Genomic DNA, 23,133 nt, shown 5'->3' with positions numbered 1-23,133 from the left:
TCTAGTTGCCGATGCCTGATCTTTCCAAAAAATTTACATGTTCATTATTTTAATACGGGGAATTTATATATTAAATTTCAATGAAATCGGTTGATTATTTCTCTTTATATACACAAAAATGTATATTTGGCCCGTAGTAAACGCCCAGTTGCTGATGCCTGATTTCTTCCAAAAGTTAGGAATTTTTGCGTATGATCGAGCAAAGCTTATATATGAAATTTCAAGTAAATCGGTTGAATACTTTCTTCAAAATGGTGAAAAATGTAAAATCGGCCCGCAAATCCGTTTTCGAGCCCTGATCTTTCCAAAAAATTTATATGTTCATTGTTTTAATACGAGGAGTTCATATATTAAATTTCAATGAAATCGGTTGATTATTTCTCTTTATATACACAAAAATGTATATTTGGCCCGTAGTAAACGTCTAGTTGCCGGTGCCTGATTTCTTCCAAAACATACGAATTTTTGCGGACGGTCGAGCTGAGCTTATATATAAAATTTCAAGTAAATCGGTTGAATACTTTCTTCAAAATGTTCAAAAATGTAAAACAGGCCCGCTAAAAAGTGCAGTTCCCGAGGCCTGATATACACCAAAAGTTGATCGATCCGTGCCATGGTGGAAACAAACTTACATATAAAATTTCATCAAAATCGCTTCAGCCGAACTTGAGATACACGCGTGCACACACAGACCGACAGACGGACAGACCGACAGACCGACAGACCGACAGACCGACAGACCGACAGACCGACAGACCGACAGACCGACAGACCGACAGGTTGCTAAAAATAGTTTATTTACACTTCCCTACTATGGAGAAGTACGTTCCCACCGAAAACTCGATATGCAAAATTTGTTGCCATCACATAACCTACCTATTGTTTACACAATACGGTCGGTAATTAGTATAAGCAACAAAAACTAACAGTATAGAAACACATAGTTTTTAAGTTAGTTTAATAAGTATTGTGTAAATAATTTTTTTTTTCAAACTTTTTTAGTTGTATATATTATATGTATACATATTTTAAGTACAAAAATTGAAATTTTATACCTCTCAGGCCTTGATTAGAAAAGAAGATGAATTGTATAATTAACAAAAAAAAATTCAACTTTATTTCGAATTCTAATTTTTCTTTGTACTGACAAACAAATATTATAGATGATATTTTTTCTAATTCAATTGCAAAAAAAAAATTTAAAATACATAATACAAATATTTTTTTGAGTTCCCGAGATAAGATAAATTTACCCCTTACTTTTGATAAGCGAAATTGAAAACTCATTATCGTTTTTTCATTGTGATGGAATATTTTTAGCCCAGGTAGCAAACAACGTTATGAATAATAACGGGAAGGATAATTTAATGTTTACCTATTTATAAAAAGAAGAGTTACTATAATATACTAACAACATTTATGAATTTTTTAGCTTTATTATATATAAAACAGTAAAATTGATTAAATCCTCCTATTAAAACTGAAAATAAATACACAACTACTGTAGTGAACAATCTTTTACTTTTGATGTTTTCTTATATGTATATGATAGTATCCAAATAGACAATAAAACAAGAAAAACAAATTATTATTCTATTATGACCACTAGTGCATATCGAAATTTTTCAATTAAAATTATAAAAAATTTGCTTAATAGGTAATAAATAAATATATTGTAGAAATATTTCGTTTATACCTGAAATGTATTTTTTCGGTAGGCTTAATATTATCGAATCATTTTTATCTATATGACAGAATTGAAAAAAACTATAGAAAACGTGAATGAAAAACATGGGTATAAAATAAAAAAAACAACGAATCATTCAATGGTGTCAAAGTTCAACAGTGTTATCAAACTATACTAATTTGCACAGACAACTTCTATTGAAAAATATTAAAAAACATTAAATATTCATGAAAGACGAAAGGACGTCATAAATACTTTGTTTTTTGACCACTTAATTAGCGGTCGAAAATATTTATGAAAAATTAAATTTAAGATTTTAAAAGTAAAACGAAGGAAAAATAAATTTAAAATTGAAGGTCAAAAGCTCATTCTTCTTATCAACAACATAATAAGTGTATTCATAAATATACGTACATATACATATATAAAAGTACGGTATAAGCGAAGATACAAACTCGCATTAATTGTTTCTACAATCCACCAGAAAATAAATTTAATCTCTATTATAATAATAGTAGAAAAGTAATAAGATTTGAAGAATCAGTTAATAATTTTTTTATTGATGATTATTTTGAAATGTGTTGCTGTTATATTAAAAAGAAACATGACATGACATAACATGAACATTATCATATTTCGATTTAAGAATCTTTAAATTTTAAGCAACCAGATGACGCGCAAATTGTAGATGAGGTGCTTATTATATTATAAAATTTTATAACTCATTTTTGAATTTTACTTTGAAATCTAATACACAAGATGTGTCTTAAATGCATTCGATAAATCTATAATTTCCCATTAAATTGAACACAGAAAAAGCATTTAAGATTTAATTCTTGCCTACTATTACTTTTTGGAACAAAAGCCCTAATCGCTCTGAAGTTAACACCGACATTCGAAAAAAAAAATTATTTTTTATAAGCCTTTACAAGAAAAACAACGAATAAATAATATTGTGCATTTGATTTCTAATTTACTCCGGCTCATTTTTTCATGGGCAATTAAATATAATACATTATAATTAATATTAAATAATATAATAGATTTTATTATACAATTATTATAAATATAATAATATAAGGAACAAAATATATAATTGGCAAATTCAAAATTTAAAGTATACGCACTAAACAAGAACCACAAAAAACATTAACATAAGCTTATACTATTCCTCAATAATTCTATAATCATTTAATAAAAAATAGTTCTAAATTTCGAATTTTTATATTTGAAATTTCAATATAAAATATATATATGTATGTACACACATTCAAATTAGTTATTGTTTTCATAAATTGAAAAGTAAATTACATATTGTCACTATTAGTTTTTATTTTATCGATTGGTTGATATGAGACAAAATAAACATAATCAATGAAATATGTAATAAAAAACATTAAACGTGCAGACATCAATATACAGATTAAAAAATATTATGGAAAAAAACTGCTGGTTTTTAATAATTTTTTTAAAAACGCTAGAGATATGAAATAATGAATAGGGTGCAAAAATCGTACGAGATTCACGAGATTTATGAAATATATTTAGGTTGCTTTTCATAATAAGAATAAGATATATGTAAAAGAAAAGTTACTTATACTGTAGCTCTCTTTTTACCGACCGTATTGTGTATACAATAGGTAGGTTATGTGATGGCAACAAATTTTTGCATATCTAGTTTTCGGTGGGAATGCACTTCTCCATAGTAGGGAATTGTAAATAAACTATTTTTAGCAACCTGTCGGTCTGTCGGTCTGTGTGTGCGCGCGTGTATCTCAAGTTCTGCTGAACCGATTTTGATGAAATTTTATATGTAAGTTTATTTCCACCATGGCACGGATTGATCAACTTTTGAGATATATCAGACCTCGGGAACTACACTTTTTAGCGGGCCTGTTTTACATTTTTGAACATTTTGAAGAAAATATTCAACCGATTTACTTGAAATTTTATATATAAGCTTTGCTCGACCGTCGGCAAAAATTCCTATGTTTTGGAAGAAATCAGGCATCGGCAACTAGATGTTTACTACAGGCCAAATATACATTTTTGTGTATATAAAGAGAAATAATTAACCGATTTCATTGAAATTTAATATATGAAACCCTTGTATTAAAACAATGAACATATAAATTTTTTGGAAAGATTAGGGCTCGAAAACTGATTTGCGGGCCGATTTTACATTTTTTACCATTTTGAAGAAAATATTCAACCGATTTACTTGAAATTTCATATGTAAGCTTTGCTCGACCGTCCGTGAAAATTTCTAACTTTTGGAAGAAATCAGACATCAGCAGAAGTATTTAAAAAACATTTTTATAATATTCTGTAACCCTTTCACTTAACTAGACAATACACAATGCGGTCGGTTATGTGCTGACCACATCAGATTTTTTTTTTAATATTATATTTCATAAACGACTATAGATAATAAAATTCAACTGAAATGTGATTCACTTTTTAATTTTCCACATGATTTTAGCGATATTGCAGAGACCTGCATGCTGTATGTATGTATGTATATGTACATAAGTATTTCAAAGAATTTTGAAATTATAGGACATATTTTTATTTTTACAATTATTTCACCACCTTTGTTTTACTATCGTTTTATTATTTATTTAATATTAGATTTAAAATCAGTAAATCTGTAAATATTCCAAAACTCAAACAAAGAATTTTGGCCAATTTTAATTAATTATAGACATTGAGAGAAAAATATCAAATCTTCGTTAATCCAAAAATTAGTGAAGCTAAGCTTGGAATATCCTATTATAAACATATACTGAAAAATTGTAATAAATACTTAAGATTCTATTTCAAAATTTTCAAATCGCAATATTACATATCGGCTTTTATCAAATTTTTATGAAATTATTCAATACTAAACTCATAACTTAAAAACTTCGAAAGAACATTTTTTATTAATTATGGACAACTTAACAAAAATATTCTTGGTATTATTATTATTACTATTTAATCTTATAATTTGCAAAAATAAATAATTTTTCAGTTTACTTTAAATTCATAGGCTCGCGCCAAAGAAACAAAAATAATAACAATCAGTATTATTTGTAAGAAAATAAAATGCTTAAATTGTTTGTAGCAAAGTGCAGTTATTTTATTTGCAAAATTAGTTTAATTTTCTTAAAAATGTCACAAAGTTATATACTTTTCAAATATTCTAATAAAAGCCGCTATTATCTGCTTAATTTAAAAATTTGATTTAATTACATACCTTCAAAATTAAGCTTATAGATTTATTTATGTTTAAAAATGTTTAATAAAAATTTTTCTTTTATCTTACAAAGAAAATTGTAAGGTTGAAACAGAAAGAATTCTTATATAATTTTAATTTAACTAGTTGAGAACAATGAGAGCTTGAACAAAACAAAAGTTGAGTTAACATTCGAAAGGTTTTTGCTACCGCTTAGTAATAAAAGAGTTCAATTTTTTATGACACACTTTTGATTATTTTAATATCCAATGTTCAACTTTTCATAGTATTTTTTTTTTATTTAATTTTTGAAAATTAATTTACATAATATTTGAACTTTGGAAATAAAATTTTTATAAATCAGAAAGTTCAATGTGCGTATTTATTATGCTATAGTGTTAGTACGAGTATATTTCGAGAAATTTATTTTTCAAAATAAAATCACATGTATAAATTATAACTTTTTTTTGCAATATGAAACTACAAGAAATTTTAATAAAATTTAAAACTATTAACTAATACATATAAGATAATTAAATATATTAAATAATATAATAAATCAATAAAATATACATATAAAATACAAAATGTAAAGAAAGTCTTTTCAAAATGAAAAAAATTTAAAAAATTTACTTTCAGTCTTTAATAAGTTGCATGGCATGCATTGATTTTGATTTTTTTTTGTAAATGTCAGTTTATTATAGAACATAATTGCGTTAAAATAATTACCGACCGTATTGTGTAAACAATAGGTAGGTAATGTGATGGCAACAAATTTTGCATATCGAGTTTTCGGTGGGAACGTACTTCTCCATAGTAGGGAAGTGTAAATAAACTATTTTTAGCAACCTGTCGGTCTGTCCGTCTGTCGGTCTGTCGGTCTGTGTGTGCGCGCGTGTATCTCAAGTTCGGCTGAACCGATTTTGATGAAATTTTATATGTAAGTTTGTTTCCACCATGGCACGGATCGATCAACTTTTGGTATATATCAGGCCTCGGGAACTGCACTTTTTAGCTGGCCTGTTTTACATTTTTGAACATTTTGAAGAAAATATTCAACCGATTTACTTGAAATTTTATATATAAGCTCAGCTCGACCATCCGCAAAAATTCGTATGTTTTGGAAGAAATCAGGCATCGGCAACTAGACGTTTACTACAGGCCAAATATACATTTTTGTGTATATAAAGAGAAATAATCAACCGATTTCATTGAAATTTAATATATGAACTCCTCGTATTAAAACAATGAACATATAAATTTTTTGGAAAGATCAGGCATCGGCAACTAGACGTTTACTACGGGCCAAACCTACACTTTTGTGTATATAAAGAGAAATAATCAACCGATTTCATTGAAATTTAATATATGAATTCCTCATATTAAAACAATGAACATGTAAATTTTTTGGAAAGATCAGGGCTCGAGAACTGATTTGCGGGCCGATTTTACATTTTTCACCATATCCACAGAACAAATTGATGGAATTTCTTGAAATTTGATATTTGAGTTCTGGTTGTTACCGAAACTAACTGGCGAGCATTTCAGGGAATTCGGGTAGCACAAAGCGAAACTCTACTAAGAGCCAAATTTACATTTTTCTAAGTATGTTAACTATAAGCTTACTAATGTCCTAAAAATTGGAAAGAAGTATTTAACAGACATTTTTATAATATTCTGTAACACTTTCATTTAACTAGACAATACACAATGCGGGCGGGTATGTGCTGACCACATCAGATTTTTTTTCTAATGGAGAAACCACAAAAGAAAAGGGACACAAACGAAGAAGTTCGACATATTACAATGTAAATAAAGTCTTTTCAAAATTAGTTTTTTTAATCTAATATTACGCAAAAATATAAAATGCAGCTACAATTGTTAAATTTAATACTTTACGTGGTAGCCCGTAGATTTGGGACAGCCCAAAGTCATCGTTTCATAGAAGTAGTCAATCTTTCCATATCATTTTAATCCGAAATTTTGGACAACTCTTCTATAATATGTTTTATAAGGTCATTTTTGGATTTTCGCCAAACTTTACTTCAAGTGGGCTCAAAAATTCTCAATTGGATTCAGGTGTGGACTTTGTGGGAGTGTTTCGAACACTTTTGGGCAGTCATGAAGCAAACAGCTTCTTACCAAATAAGATTTATGCTGCAAGCGGTTATACCAATAAAATTTATAATAACCAACAAAACCAAATTTTTCGACTTCGTTTACCAGGTTCGTTTTTAAAATGTTAAAAAACTTAACTTTACTTTTTTTAATGAAAAGACTTTCTTTACATTTTGTATATAAACTATTCTTAATAGATATTATAAATTTTTAACCCTTCTTTCCAGTTATGTATAGTATTACAGTACGCTAACCTACTCCCAACAGCTTAAATTTAAGAGATTGTAATAGACTAATAGAGGAATCATTGTCAAATTCCATCCAAAAAAAAAGATGATTTAAGTGTTCCTATAATGACAATATAAGTGATTAGTGATAATAATGAAAAAAGTTTAAAGTTTAAATTTTTAATCCCATGAAAACAGAAATAAAGAGAAATAATCAACCGATTTCATTGAAATTTAATATATGAATTCCTCATATTAAAACAATGAACATGTAAATTTTTTGGAAAGATCAGGGCTCGAGAACTGATTTGCGGGCCGATTTTACATTTTTCACCATATCCACAGAACAAATTGATGGAATTTCTTGAAATTTGATATTTGAGTTCTGGTTGTTACCGAAACTAACTGGCGAGCATTTCAGGGAATTCGGGTAGCACAAAGCGAAACTCTACTAAGAGCCAAATTTACATTTTTATATGCTTAACAAAAATGTTAGCAAACATCGCTTTCTTGCAACTATAAGTACCTTTTTAAGTTATTTATTAAGTTATTATAGCTTTATTAAAAATCTCACACCCACACAACTTTTTAACAAAAAAATATTTTATTAAATACAAAAAAATATTTTAAATAAATTTTAAGCAGTATACTGAATACGAAACTACATTTTAATTGTGCTAAACAATTGACATTTGAATTGACATTGAATTGCGCAAATTTTATGCGGTTGAAAATTCAAAATTTAGGACAAAAAATTTTAAGCAGATTTCTAAAGAAACCAGACATTAATAATACGTAATATTATAAAATTTAATGAATAAATTCTTATAACTAATACAAACTATTTAACATGTACTTAATTACGAGTACATATAAGTGAATAACAAAATGCATTACTTAATTATAAGTGAATTCATTGACCTTATAAAATCGAGTTTTGTATACATAACATGCATCTATGCATATACATGTTTATTAAGCATACACGTGAATATTTCAACGACAAACATACATTTCTTACAAGTGTAAGACATTGAATTTATGACATAATGATACTCATGCATTGTAAATGCATAACAAAAAATACAAAATTCAATAAGCAATAACTTTGAAATATATATAATGAAACAACATATGGTTTTTAAACAAGCGCATTTTATTTTTAACACTTCCAAAAAAATTTTGGAAAAAATTAGTTAGCTTATTAGTTTCACTTTGTCACTCCGTTCGTCCGTCCGTGAAAATGTTTGCATAACTTCTAAACCCTTGAAGATAGAAAGATGTAATTTTCTATATAAATAGATCTTTGCTAAAAATTAATTTCTGAAGAACAAAATTTTTACCTGCCTCCGTTCCCGCAAAAGTTATAACCCTTTTGAGCCTTAAAAATGCCATTTTTTGAAAAATAATGGTGGGCTTCTTTTACCGTGACATAGCATAGTTGATCTTCAAAAAATAAAATAACCGTTAATATTAACCGTTATCTAAAATCCGCTTTTTTTTGTCAAATTTTTAATATCGTTATTCTTCTAGACAGCAACATGTAAAAGCCTGAAATTCTGACCTATCAGCTTTTAGATGCTAACTAAATTAGAAAATTTTTTTCCACCACCAACCCTTCTCAAGTTATTACCCCTCGAAATTTGTAAAATTCGTATTTTCGGCACCCAAACTGCAAGCTTTTCAAAGTTTCTATAAAAGCAGAGAGCTACGGTAAATTCCAAGCCATTCAGCTTTCTACTTAACCTTTAAATTGGACTATGTTAATGATTCTGTTAACAACTTTCTCAATTTTTACTAAAAAAATTTAGAGTCGTTAATTGGATTATGTTAACGACTCTCTCAATTTTTTATACCCTGCACTTCGTGAAGGGTATATTAACTTTGGTATGGAGTTTGTAACTACTTGAAGGAGTCATCTGCGGTATGGACATATATATATATTCTTGCTCAGCGTAAAATTCTGCGTTGATTTAGACATGTCCGTCCGTCCGTCCGTCCGATCGCGCGATAACTCAAAAACGAATAATGCAATCGACACCAAACTTTCACAAGTTTTTTCTTTTGTGCCAAGGACGAACCCTATTGTTATTGGACTAAGTCGGACAACGGGTTCGGGTAGCTGCCATACAACTCCAAGAGTTTATTTTAAATATTTCAAAAACTAATAAAGCTATAAATATAAAATTTTGTATACGTGTGTCCAATTATATTCTACACATGCTCTAAAAATTATAATGGGATAGCTGCACCGGTTCGGGTGGCTGCCATACAACTCCAACAGCAAATTTTTTACATTCGGCAAAATAATAAAGTCAGATTCATGAAACTTGGCAGTCATGTGTCCAATTATAGGTCAAATATTTTTCAGAAGTTTTAGAGGAATTTCTTGACAGGTTCGGGTACCTGCCATACAACTCCAGAAGCTAATTTTAAATATTTGGAAAAATAACAAAGTCAGATTCATGAAACTTGGCAGTCATGTGTCCAATTATGGGTCAAATATATTTCTGAAGTTTTGGTGGAATTGCTTGACAGGTTCGAGTAGCTCCCATACAAGTCTAAAAGCTTATTTTAAATATTTGGAAAAATGATAAAGTCAACTTCATGAGACTTGGCAGTCGTGTGTCCAATTATAGGTCAGACATATTTCTAAAGTTTTGGTGGGATTGCTTGACAGGTTCGAGTAGCTCCCATACAAGTCTAAAAGCTTATTCTTAATATTTGGAAAAATAATAAAGTCAGATTAATGAAACTTGGCAGTTGTGTGTCCGATTATAAATCAGATATATTTGTGAAGTTTTGATGGAATTGCTTGACAGGTTCAGGTACTTGCCATACAACTCCAAAAGCTTATTTTACATATTTGGAAAAATAATAAAGTCAGATTCATGACACTTGGCAGTTGTGTGTCCGATTATAGATCAGATATATTTGTGAAGTTTTAGTGGAATTGCTTGACAGGTTCGGGTACTTGCCATACAACTCCAAAAGCTTATTTGACATATTTGGAGAAATAATAAAGTCAGATTCATGAAACTTGGCAGTTGTATGTCGAGTTATAGGACACATATATTTCTGAAGTTCTGGTAGAATTGCTTAACAGGTTCGAGTAGATTCCACACAAGTCTAAGAGCTTATTCTTAATATTTGGAGAAATAATAAAGTTAAATTTATGAAACTTGGCAGTTGTGTGTCCGATTATAGATCAGATATATTTGTGAAGTTTTAGTGGAATTGCTTGACAGATTCGGGTACTTGCCACACAACTCCAAAAGCTTATTTTACATATTTGGAAAAATAATAAAGTCAGATTCATGAAACTTGGCATTTGTATGTCGAGTTATAGGTCACATATATTTCTGAAGTTTTGGTGGAATTGCTTAACAGGTTCGAGTAGATCCCCTACAAGTCTAAAAGCTTATTCTTAATATTTGGAAAAACAATAAAGTCAGATTCATGAAACTTGGCAGTCGGATGTCCAATTATAGGTCAGACGTGTCCGTGAAGTTTCTATAGAATGATTTCACAGGTTCGAGTAATTGCTACACAATAACGAAAGGTGCAGGGTATAATTCAATCGGTTTATATCGACTGAAACGTTTTTACTTGTTTTTAACTTCAATTTAAATATATGTAATCTTAAATACTTGGTTATAAAAGAAAGTAATTTAAATATTAAGGAAAAGTGTTTGTCCCAATTTTATTTTTAATCACTTTTTGTAAATAACATTTTAATGCAAGAAGTTCTTTCTTCAAGAATGGTCTTTATTATTCTCTTGGTCCTTATCATAATGAATCTGTCATGTTCATGTATTTATACCCGTACGAACGTATGTTCGAAGGGTTTACTAAATTTCCCTTACCGTTTGTAACGCTAAGAAATAATGGTCTGAGATATAGACTAAAGTGCATGTTTTTGATCAGCGACGAATTCTGAGTCGATTCAACTTTGTCCGTCCGACTTTCTGTCCTTTCGTCCCACCGATAACTCAAAAAGTAATTGAGATAATTTTACCAAATTTTCACAAATAGTTCATTATAGTAAATGTCAGAACCCTATTTAAATTGGATATGATCGGGGTACTGATTCGGGTAGCTGGCATACATCTTCAAAATTTATTTGACTATATCTCAGAAACTATAAGAGCTGCGATATTCAAATTTCACACAAGCGAATATATTAGTAGGGTCAATGTATTTGATAAAATTCGTTGAAATTGCTTGGCTCCTTCTGGTAGCTGTCATACAACTTCAACAGTAGTTTGGCCATATCTAAGAAAATATTAAAAATTACTGAGCAGTACTGAAATTTTGCATATACTAATATAGTAATATGGCAACTTAAAGTGATAGTTTGTTCCATAGTCGGATATGACATATTTATTCGTACATAGGATAACAAATTCGTACGGGTATCACAGAGTTGACACGGTCAACTCTATTTTTTCTTGTTTCATTTATTTTTTTTAATAAAAGGCGAAATAAATTTAAGTGATACTTTCTGCATAATACTATATCTAATAGAATTACTATATATAAGGTCCTAACCAAGAAACACTAAGTTTATTAGATTTACTTTTATTTTTTAACAAAACTTTATCAACTGCTTGAAAGTTTCTGAATTTTGCTTTTTTTTCAAAATAAGCTTATTTGAGTCTTTCTTTTAATAAGTTTTGTGAAAATAGATATCGAAGTCTAACGATTAAATCTTGTAAATAATCATCATAATAGCGTATAGTAAAATTATTATTTGAAATAGAAGGCATACTTGGTTGAAACCGATAATTCATGAACCGGCAAAACTAATTCGTTGAAGAATGAAGCGTAGTATTATAAGCAAGCATTTTCTTTTCCTTATTCCCCTTGGGAGCATGGGGATTTTACTTGACATCTCCACCTGGTTCCATGTCAAACCTGCGCTTCCTAACTTCGCTTTTACAGATATGCGCCAAGTATTTGTAGGGCGACCGGGCTTTCTTGATCCTTGTGGATTCCATTCTAAGTTTATCCGGCAAAATTACTTATAGGTTCTATACATGTTTGCTTTCACACATGACCAGAATATTCTAAGCTTGGTCACCCTGGATATCTGGCTGCTTTTCCATATTGACCGCAACCTGCCGAAAACTGCCCTTGCCTCTTTGAGTCTTTTATCTTCGTCTTTTCGGGTTTCGCCATCATACTAGCCGCCATCGCACTTTGTGTTATTTATTTTTACCGCCTTGCTCTGTTAGATGTTTACTTCTAGACCCGCATGCCTGGCAAGTTGTGCATGTCGCAGACTTTATGTAAGAGAAGGTAGATGTCGTCTGTAAAATATAGGTTGTCTCATTATTATGTATAACTCCAAATTATGCCCTTTTTTGGCAAGCAGGCGAGTTGTAGTATATTATCTAGCACGATTTTGAAGAGAAACGATTACACATGCAACTCTGCTTTACTTCTGAGGTGTCGACTTCTTACCAGGTCGACTTCTTCGTTCGTCACCGTTTTAAAAATTTATTTTTATTTTCCCGTTTTAAAAATGCATATTTTGAAGGATTTAATTTAAGATGGTAGTTGCGAGAACATTGTAAGAGACTTGTTAGCCTTAAGTTGTGATCCTTTAAGTTATGCTCATATTTTACCAAATCATCTAAATAAATAAAGCATTTAATACCTTGAAGACGAGAAAGAACAGTATTAGTAATAGATGGCATACGATTAAAGTACGATCAAAGTACAAAAGGCATACAATTAAAGTGAGAAAGACCAAGATTTGTGCTAAAAGCAGTTTCAAACCAAAGGGTGTAAAGGAACTTGATGATAAGAATGGGCCAAGTCCAAGATTAAAAAATATTTGAGAATTTATTTCCTGTTTAACAGGTTCAAGAAGTCGGTAGGATTTAAGATAAATTAGGTTTACATCCGGTTTTGTAGGAACCTGATGAAATACCTCATGTAAGTGGGTATTTAAACACCGAGTAAATAAAATGTATTATTAAAATTTATACAAATTTCAACCACATAATAGAATGCTTTCGAAATTATTTGATGTAGGACTGTTCAATTTAAGTGCATATTTTCTTTCATAATCAGAAAAAGATTTTCAGTTGACCGTATCACCCCTGTGGTATCTGTACAAATTTGTTATCCTATGTGCAAGTAAATATGCCATAGCAGACTATGGGAAAGACTATTACTTTAAGTTGCCGTAATACCATATTAATTTATTCAAAATTTCAGTACTGTAATTTCAATATTGAAGTTGTGTGGCAGATACTAAAAGGAGTCAAGAAATTTAAACGATTTTTATCACATATAACAGCCCTAATAATACACTTGTTTTTACGATATTTCTGCCATTTTACCATTTTTATTTTTAATTTTTACTAAAAATATAACTTTTTAAGTTGTTTGACAGCTACCAATTTCAATGAATTTTACAAAACACAATAGCCCAACTAATTTATTCCGTTATGTGAAATTTCAATATCACAACTTTTATAGTTTCTGAAAAATAGTCAAACAAATTTTGAAGTTGTATGGCAGCTACCCGAACCGGCACCCCTATCATATCCACTTTAAATAGGATTGAGGCATTTACTATAAATAATCATTTGTGAAAATTTGGTGAACTTAGCTCAATTAGTTTTTGAGTTATCGTTGGGACGGGCGGACAGACGGACGGACAAAACTAAATCGATTTAGAATTGAAGCTGATCAAAAATATAAACTTAGTCTAATCTTAGACCGAACATATGTTTGTACGGGTATAAAAATCTTTACCTAAAATGCCAACAAAGTAAATATATATACCCTTATTATGATCGGCGAACCGAATGGTTAGGAGTCGAATAGACTTGGCGAATCGAATGATATTTTAAATAATGATCGGCGAATGCTTTCACCACGCAATGACATGAACTAATGAACAAATGATATGAACAGATGAAGATCAACGCAAGAACCGTCAAATTCAGGAATTATTTTAAAAACAAAATCGGAATCGAATGGCATTTTTCAAACGCTAAAAGGTACGCAAGACGTATTTTTAGAAGGAGAATCCTCCAAACCATTTATATTAGAATCACTACTATTATCTTTCTTAGAGATCTGTGAGATTTAGTTTTAGTCTTTACCATATAATTTAAGAAAAAACGATGATTGGAAAAGTTTTATTCAAACCTAATTTGGAATTGAGAAATAGTATAAGATAATACTTAAGTTGAGATAAGAAGGAAGAATTACCTAAAATATTCTAATTTCCTTATATTGGAGAAAATATATTTTGGTTAATGAAACTTAAAATTTTCACCCGCTTTGCAGAAACAAATATAAAAATGAGACCCTGTTTGAAAATCTTTTATTTTTATATTTTATTAAATTAAAAAAAAATAATTGAAAGTATTTGATAAATTGCGATCCTAAAATATTTTGTTGTGCCCTTTTTTTTTTAAATTTCAGATGATTGGTTTTTTAAGTTTTCCCAAAATTCTGATATCTGGTAATATCCTACATCAGCCATTCGCAAAGTTAGACCCATGGGCAGAATGCGGCGCATCATTCTGCTTGCATATGTTCTATACATAAGTAACGTAACACCTTGTCGAGTTCAGTAATGTAATATAATTAAAGATATATGTATAATATGTATGTAAAATGTGCCAAAAATTTTGTACGAATTTATAACACACCTTACAAAATAAATTTTTATTTTCTATATTTTCTAAATTTCTACTTTCTTTTTTTAAAAAAACATTATTTTTCTGTTTTGATATTTTGTTTGTTTGTCTGCACTCATTGAAAAAACAGCAACGAACCAAAACAAAAAAATCTGATGTGGTCAGCACATAACCGACCGCAATGTGTATTGTCTAGTTAAGTGAAAGTGTTACAGAATATTATAAAAATGTCTGTTAAATATTTCTTTCCAATTTTTAGGACATTAGTAAGCTTATAACATACCTAGAAAAATGTAAATTTTGTTCTTAGTAGAGTTTCGCTTTCTGCTACCCGAATTCCCTGAAATGCTCGCCAGTTAGTTTCGGTAACAACCAGACCTCAAATATCAAATTTCAAGAAATTCCATCAATTCGTTCCGTAGATATGGTGAAAAATGTAAAATCGGCCCGCAGATCAGTTTTCGAGCCCTGATCTTTCCAAAAAATCTATATGTTCATTGTTTTAATATGAGGAATTTAAATATTAAATTTCAATGAAATCGGTTGATTATTTCTCTTTATATACACAAAAATGTATATTTGGCCCGTAGTAAACGTCCAGTTGCTGATGCCCGATTTCTTTCAAAAGTTAAGAATTTTGCGGAGAGTCGAACACAGCTTATATATGAAATTTCAATAAAATCGGTTGAATATTTTCTTCAAAATATTCAAAAATGTAAAACAGGCCTGCTAAAAAGTGCAATTCCCGAGGCCTGATATATCCCAAAAGTTGATCAATCCGTGCCATGGTGGAAATAAACTTACATATAAAATTTCATCAAAAGCGGTTCAGCAGAACTTGCGATACACGCGTGCACACACAGACCGACAGACCGACAGACCGAGAGACCGACAGAATGACAGACCGACAGACCGAGAGATCGACGGACCGACAGGTTGCTAAAAATAGTGTACTTACACTTCCCTACTATGGAGAAGTGCATTCCCATCGAAAACTCGATGTGCAAAATTTGTTGCCATCACATAACCTACCTATTGTATACACAATACTGTCGGTAAAAATGTAATCCCTCTTATTCTATAGTTTTAAGGTTCTACCATTTTTGATGTAACATCAATTGGGTTTTTACCAATAATCAAGAGTTTTTTAGTAAAAAAATTTGTTTCCCTTTTTATGTCTGGTTTGATGTACAATGAATAAAAAAGTTGTGATGTTTTGTGACTTGATTTTCTTTCAAAACAAAAATAATATAAATAAGGAGATGAAAGCTCTCATGCAAGCAACTTTTTAAGAAATTTTAAAAGCAAAAATCTAACAAGAAAACTTTTTATAAAACTAAAAGATAACTTAGATTTTTTCTGCCAATATTTCTTATAAATTTATTGAAACCTCATCAGCTCCTACATTGAACTCTAAAAATTTTAAGCGCTGTTTAAAGATATACCAACGTGGACAACAATAGTTTTAAAATTAATAACAGAGAAATTCTTATTGTAATTATAAAATTAATATAATGATAAAACTTTATAAAAACGATTTACTTATGTGTCAAACCAACACACTTATTAATGAAATTATTAAATTGTTAAAATTTAGAAAAAAATTTTTAAGAATACTATCAGTAATACAATCAGTACATAAATAACTTTATACATTCATCATAAATACATTCTATTATATACAATAACTAAAACTATATAAAAAAATCCTTGAGATAAAACTTTTTGTTCTTTTTGCTTATCTCTTTTTATAATAACTCATAATACTTAATTTACACATGCTTGTAGACAACTATTGAGTTTCCAAAAATAGTTACGGAAAAAATAAAAAAAACTAAAGTGTGTTATAAAAAAATTGTCATTTTTTTTTCTATAGTAAGGGTTAAATTTTTTATATTACATGAATTTTGACGTCATGTTTTGCTTTAACTTTATGTTATTTATAGGATTCACAATCCAAAACAAAATAATTTATTAAATGGCTTCTAAAAATTAAACAAATTCAATTGTTGTATTTAGATCACATATTATGTAATTATGTGCATTGTAATTATTATTATGTATTATGTACATGGTATGTAGTCTTATGGTATTACTATTTCTTAATTTTTAGCACTTTTCCAAAAAATTTTTTGAAAAAAGTGCTTATTAGTTTCACTCCGTCCGTCCGTCCGTCCGTCCGTCCGTCCGTCCGTCCGTCCGTCCGTCCGTCCGTCTGTCCGTGTGTCTGTTTACAAAACTTCTACACCTTTGAAGATAGAAAGCTGAAATTTAATACGTACATAGATCTTCACTAGAAACTTATTTCCGTAGAACAAAATTTTTACCTATCTCCCCCCCTCTAGAAGTTATACCCCCCCAAAACCCTAAAAATGGCCTTTTTTAAATATTTGTTGCAATGAAACCATAAGCATTTTTGAAATTTTGCAAACGCAGAAAAGCAGTGGCTTGCTTCCCCTTGCGCGGTATACTATAGTTCAACTTAAGAAAAACAAAATGGCCGTTCAAATTTACCGTTATCTAAAGTCCTTTTTTTCCAAATTTTTGATGTCATTTTTCTTCTAGACCCCAGACTGTAGAAGTTTGAAATTTTAGGAGCTATTAGATATTAATAAATACTTCATTTTGTTAGAAGAAAATTTTTTTCCATCTCCACCCCCTCTCAAGTTATCACCTCTTGAAATTCGTAAAATTTGAATTTTTGACACCTTATATTTCCGAAACCGCAAGCTTTTCCAAATTTTTATAAACGCAAAAAGCTAACGGTAAATTCCATGAAATTAAAAAATATAATTATTTTTCTTAACTGACACAATTAACCCTTAAAATCGAGCATTATGTTAACCCCTTTTTATATTAATTTTTGCTTTATTTCAATGACTGCATATATGCGTCATCCTAAATATATGCAATCCTAGAAATAGTTTTGTATATGAATGAAAATAATTTTAACAGTGTGATAGCTATACATAGAGTGTATTTAAAAGCAGAATTTTCACTTGTTGAAGGGAAAAGTGCTACAATACAAACCATTGGTTTGACCCAACTTTATTTATTAATTCAAATGATTTTGACTAAATTTAAAAATTGATATGCAAAGTGAATAATACTTTTGAGCACAAACTGTGTTCGATATACATATGTATTATATATGAATATATACAGGGTGTTTCGCATAAGGTGGCAAATAATTACAGGGATGATTCTTTCATCAATCTCCAGCAAAAAAATTTTTGGGAGGGGGGATGCAGATATACTCGTTTTCGAACTATAGCCTGTTGAAAAAAAAGGTACTGCACTATTTCTACATGTAAGTAAATGCTTATAACCTCGAAACCATACATAGGATCATACATAGAATCATACATGTAACAATCCAAACTCAAAAAACCTTATACCGCAAATTAGAGTTGGTTTATTGACTTATGTGGTGTATTTTTTATGTAAAACTCGTAAAATATTTAAAATTTTGAAAAGTGCATAATTATGTACATATACTTATATGAATGTAAACAAAGTATTCATACAAATCTAACAATTTGTATTAAACATTAACGTATATTCGCTCATCATTTATTGAAAATAAACAAATGCTTACCGCAATAAAAATTTAGTTCAAAACGTACACAGAAATTCTTATAAAATATACATATGCTTAAAATTTCGAAACTTGTTTTTAATCAATTTTGTTTTTTTACTTATATAAGAAGTTGAACTTTGATCGAAAAAACCAAAATTTTAATTTAAAGCTTTTTCTTATATACTTACAAGTCATAAATTTACTCAATTTATGATTAAGATTTTAAAATTCAAAAGCTTTCATTGTCCTAAAAACAAAATAGGATTTTCGAATAATGAATCATAAAAAAAAATATAGTTCAAGCCGTTCAAGGTCAAGACTAAAAAACATGACAAAAAAGGTTCTTGCAATGAATATTCGAGCAAACACTATTAAATGTGTGTGGCATGCAATTGATATATGCATCAATTATTATTGAAAAATTTCAGCTTAAGGAAAAAGTCTAAGACGACTGTTAATAGTTTGAAAAAAAACCCGCTAATACTAATATTCTTACCATGAAACAAAAATGTTAAAATAATAAAAATTAAAATGACTATCAACCAAAATATAAAATATTTTCACTATAAAATCACCAAAAATGCCTATATTTTTTTTACTCTACTCAATTATAGAAACATCACAAATTTGCTGAGTTCAATTTTAAAATGTGTGAATGATTCAAAATTATAAAAAAAAATTTAAATAATCTCTTTAAATATGATTTCAACGGATACTTAAAAATTATAGAAATCGTCTGTTACAATTCAAGATATTTAAAAATTCAATTTTATAAGTTATACTTTTTTTGTTTAAAATTAAAATAGTTCGTGCAAAAATACGCATAAATTTTGGTATGTTTTATTAATAAATTAAACCAAAAAAAATTTAATATTACAACAGTTTACACGTAGACTACTCCAACAACACAATATTATGACAAAACATATACTCATAGTCCAATATGACTGCTTTATAAGTATATGTACGAGTATGCTTTATAAAAGTATATGTATGTTAAATTTTATAAGCAATTCTTATCATTTAAATTCTAGTTTAACGCTACAATTTCAAGATTCTAAACGAAACATTAACGATCTTGAGATGACCTTATATTAAATTTATATATATGGACTTGTATACCTTGTCTATCTCTATCGTCTATAAAATTATTTACGAATGTTTGTAAAATACTTTTATTAAAAAAATTGCTTATATATTCAATTGATTGATAATAAATTATTATTCAATTTTTTATCAAATAATGCTACACAATATAGCTTCTATTTGCAACTTTTTAATAATACTTTTTTGGATTGAATATATAATTTAATTAATTTTTATTATGTATAAGTTATACTTAATTATATATTCAGATTTCTCTACATAAAATATTCAAGCTAAAATTAAAATTAGTTTAAATTTTTAGTTTTTAAATTAAAATATATTTTGTAAATATTTTGATTTATATATAAGAGATTACAATTTTGAGATTACAAATTTTTGAATCAAAACTCGTTTTCTAAAAGTTTTGAAAATTTGAATTGTTTTCGAGCTGAAGCTTGAAAAGCTTTTGAAGTATCCATGCAAATTTTAAATGCAATACTTTGACGGTAAACATTTAATCATAAAAATTAAAAACTGCAAAATACTTTTGGTTTTAATGTCGTTTTTCCAAACATTTACGAGTATCATTTATGCTCAAATATTTATGTTTTTTTTTATTCATAATACTTCAACAATATTAATGCGACGTACTCCATGTAAATTAGAATCAACAAAAAAATAAAACATAAATGAGCTTTAAAATCATTTAATTTGATTATATTATCAAGTTTAAGGTTGTATTCTAACCTTCAGTGATTTTTCATGCAAAATAATGTATAATAATACAAAAAAATATAAACTGTTTTTCTTTTCATGATTCTTTTTAGGCTTATTTTACTTTTTTTGTTTTTAAATTTGGTTGAAATTTCAAAATTCCTCATATAAATTTTGTAAAAATTAGTTCATTAAGTTTTATTTTGGAAAATTTTATTAAATTTTGGAATTAGAGAAAACTTAATAAATTTTGACTAAACTTAATAAAATCATAAACGGCATGTGGAACAACTTAACTGCAAAATTTTTATGCATGTCACGTTATTGTTATACTTGCAATTTATTTTGAAATAATAAAACAAAATCATGCTTTCCTTTAATAAATCTGTATTACAATATTTATAGATCCAGGTAAAATTACTAATAAAAAAATAGTGTAATTTTATATTTAAATTGCGTACTTAAACATAGAATTAAAAAGTAAATTCTTATTATAATCATATCAATTTAAACTTTTGATCAAATTGTTCTACTCAATTGAAATTGGAATACAAGAAGGTTATTGACAGAACCATTTTTCCTTTGGCATTTTGATAGAATAGCAGTTTTGTGTAAGCCGCCGGTAACATACACGACTAAATTTAGTTATAACACTGAAATTATCTGAGGGATGTCAGACTTTAATTTAAACTAACCAAAAATAAATATTCCCCTCTATTATGAACATCGGTATCGGCCGATATATTATCGGCAGTTCTAATCGGTTTTAGTTTTCTTCTGTATTATGAACCGATACCGATAAAAATATTTCAACCGATTAAAAGAAGCTTTTTCATACAAATTTTTGTTTTTGTAAATTGGAGAAAAAGGTTTTTTTTTCTAATGACATTTGTTTTCTTTCAAAAGTTATTTTCAAAAAATTTTAAAAATTATTTTGAATTTGGTTTTGATGTGCTAAAAAGTTGTTGTAAACAAATTGTTTTCTGTTAAATTTGTAAAATAAAAATATACTGTATGTATATCGGGAAAATGTTGCGTGCATTATATTTTGAAAGTGAAGAAACGGTAGTAAGTGAAGAAACGCAAGCTATTCAAAGACGACATATAAGAGATTCAACTAATCCATTGGATTTAGACAAAATGTATGTATGTTTATGTACCTATTTTATTTTATTATTTATATAATATGTACACATTTTTTTAGGTTTATCCAGAATTTCAGATTATCGAAGGAAGCTTTTCGAGATTTATTGAATGAAGTAGAAAACCAACTTAAAATAACAAAAACTGAACGCGCTGTACCTAATATTTTAAAGGTGGCATGTGCTTTAAAATTTTGTGCACAAGGAAGCTATCAACTGAGCGTGGGCAACGATTTTAATTTAGGTTTAGCTCAACCTACTGTATCAGTTTGTTTAAAAGAGGTGTTCAACGCAGTTGAAAGGCGTTCATGTCCGAAGTGGATTAAATTTGAGTACAGTAAAGAAGAACGACGTGCCAAAATTTATTTTTACGAAAAAACGGGCTTCCCAAATATTGTGGGTTGTACAGATGGAAGTCACATAAAAATAATAAGTCCAAAGGAAGAAGTAAAACATTTATACTACAACAGAAAAGAATTTTGTAGTTTAAATGCATTGATAGTAAGTTACTTTAATAATTACCTAAATTAAATTGATAATAAAAAATAATTTTAGGTATGTGACCACGTAATGAACATACGTTATGTGAATGCCAAATACCCAGGAAGTTATCACGATTCACATATTCGGAACGTGCCAGCTTTAAAAGCTAAAATTGAGAGTGATTATCGTAGTGGACGAAATGATTTTAAATTTCTGGGTGAGTACATACACATATTCTGCAAAAATAAAAAAATAACAAATGAAATGTTTGATTGTAGGATATTCAGGATATCCCTTGGTACCATATATGCTAACACCTTTCAGAAATACTGAGGAGGCGTCTTTGGAAGCTCGTTTCAACAAAAAGCATGCACAAGGGCGGAATATCATACGAATATCATATCTTACGATTTTACTCCTAAGTAAAATATATGAATAACATTTTGAAAGAAAATAATTTAGAAAAAATGCTTACATTTTAAAAAAGCAATTAATTACACCAGTTTCCTTGATAAAATGAAGATTTTACAAAAAAAAAAAATCTGTCGTCTAAAAATTTGTACCCGCTTTTAAATCGGGGAAAACCCGACAATTTATCGTTTTCATAATACCAGCTAATACGTTTCCTATACAGGGAAAAAAAGCTTTCCCGACTCCGATAAAATTTACCGATAAACAATGTTGGTAATACAAACACAAAATTTTGCCGATAAATTATCGTTTATCGGCCGATACCGATATACATAATAGAGGGGATTAATCGCTTTTCAAAAAAAAAATTGTAAAATGCAAAAAAGGCCATTGTCGCCGTTTTATTTTTAGAAATCTGACAGTAAATCTGATGAGAATAGAGGGATTTCAAATAGTGTTTACATATACGATTTTCATCAGCCTCATATTAAACCTTAGATTTTATCTGAAAAAATCCGATTTGTAATGAATATAACGGTTTCCAACACATTAAAACTCCAAAGATGTTGTTGACATATACCTCGCCTACTGTTTAATAAAAGAAAAAAAATATCAGAAGTATTGTCAAAAACTTATTTAAAATGAATATAATATTTTGCAAAAGCAAACGATTCCATAATGAATAAAATTATACGGTTTTCTTAAGCTTTGTTTTTATAATGGCAGAATAAAAAATCTTCACCCATTAGAATCTTGAATTGTTAAAATTTCATATAATCGCTAATTATATAAAGAAAACTA

At 28.7% G+C, this 23,133-nt stretch overlaps 2 protein-coding genes across 6 annotated transcripts in view; one reads left to right on the top strand and one right to left on the bottom strand.

Annotated features, from left to right (window-relative positions):
- Positions 1–23,133, bottom strand: part of LOC129606514 (pyruvate carboxylase, mitochondrial-like) — a 44,970-nt gene that overhangs the window by 12,118 nt on the left and 9,719 nt on the right. Inside the window, exon 1 of one of the 5 annotated variants that reach the window (XM_055516864.1) lies at positions 1,056–1,074. The exons of the other annotated variants lie outside the window; for them this stretch is intronic. The gene's annotated coding sequence lies outside the window, so the exon portion shown is untranslated. Of the gene's footprint in view, positions 1–1,055; positions 1,075–23,133 lie in introns of those variants that run through there. 5 annotated transcript variants of the gene reach the window in all.
- On the top strand, positions 6,908–22,360 carry LOC129606441 (putative nuclease HARBI1). The gene is made up of 5 exons (XM_055516775.1): positions 6,908–7,130; positions 20,702–20,732; positions 21,501–21,939; positions 21,994–22,138; positions 22,200–22,360. Exons 1-5 carry the CDS (start codon positions 6,908–6,910, stop codon positions 22,358–22,360), a joined length of 999 nt encoding a protein of 332 aa, XP_055372750.1.

This window comes from Condylostylus longicornis, unplaced genomic scaffold (genome assembly GCF_029603195.1).
Source record: "Condylostylus longicornis isolate FDR11 unplaced genomic scaffold, ASM2960319v2 ptg000018l, whole genome shotgun sequence".
Taxonomy (NCBI): Eukaryota; Metazoa; Arthropoda; class Insecta; order Diptera; family Dolichopodidae; genus Condylostylus; species Condylostylus longicornis.
The sequence above is the reverse complement of the archived record's forward strand: the minus strand, read 5'-3'. Positions and strand labels throughout refer to the sequence as shown.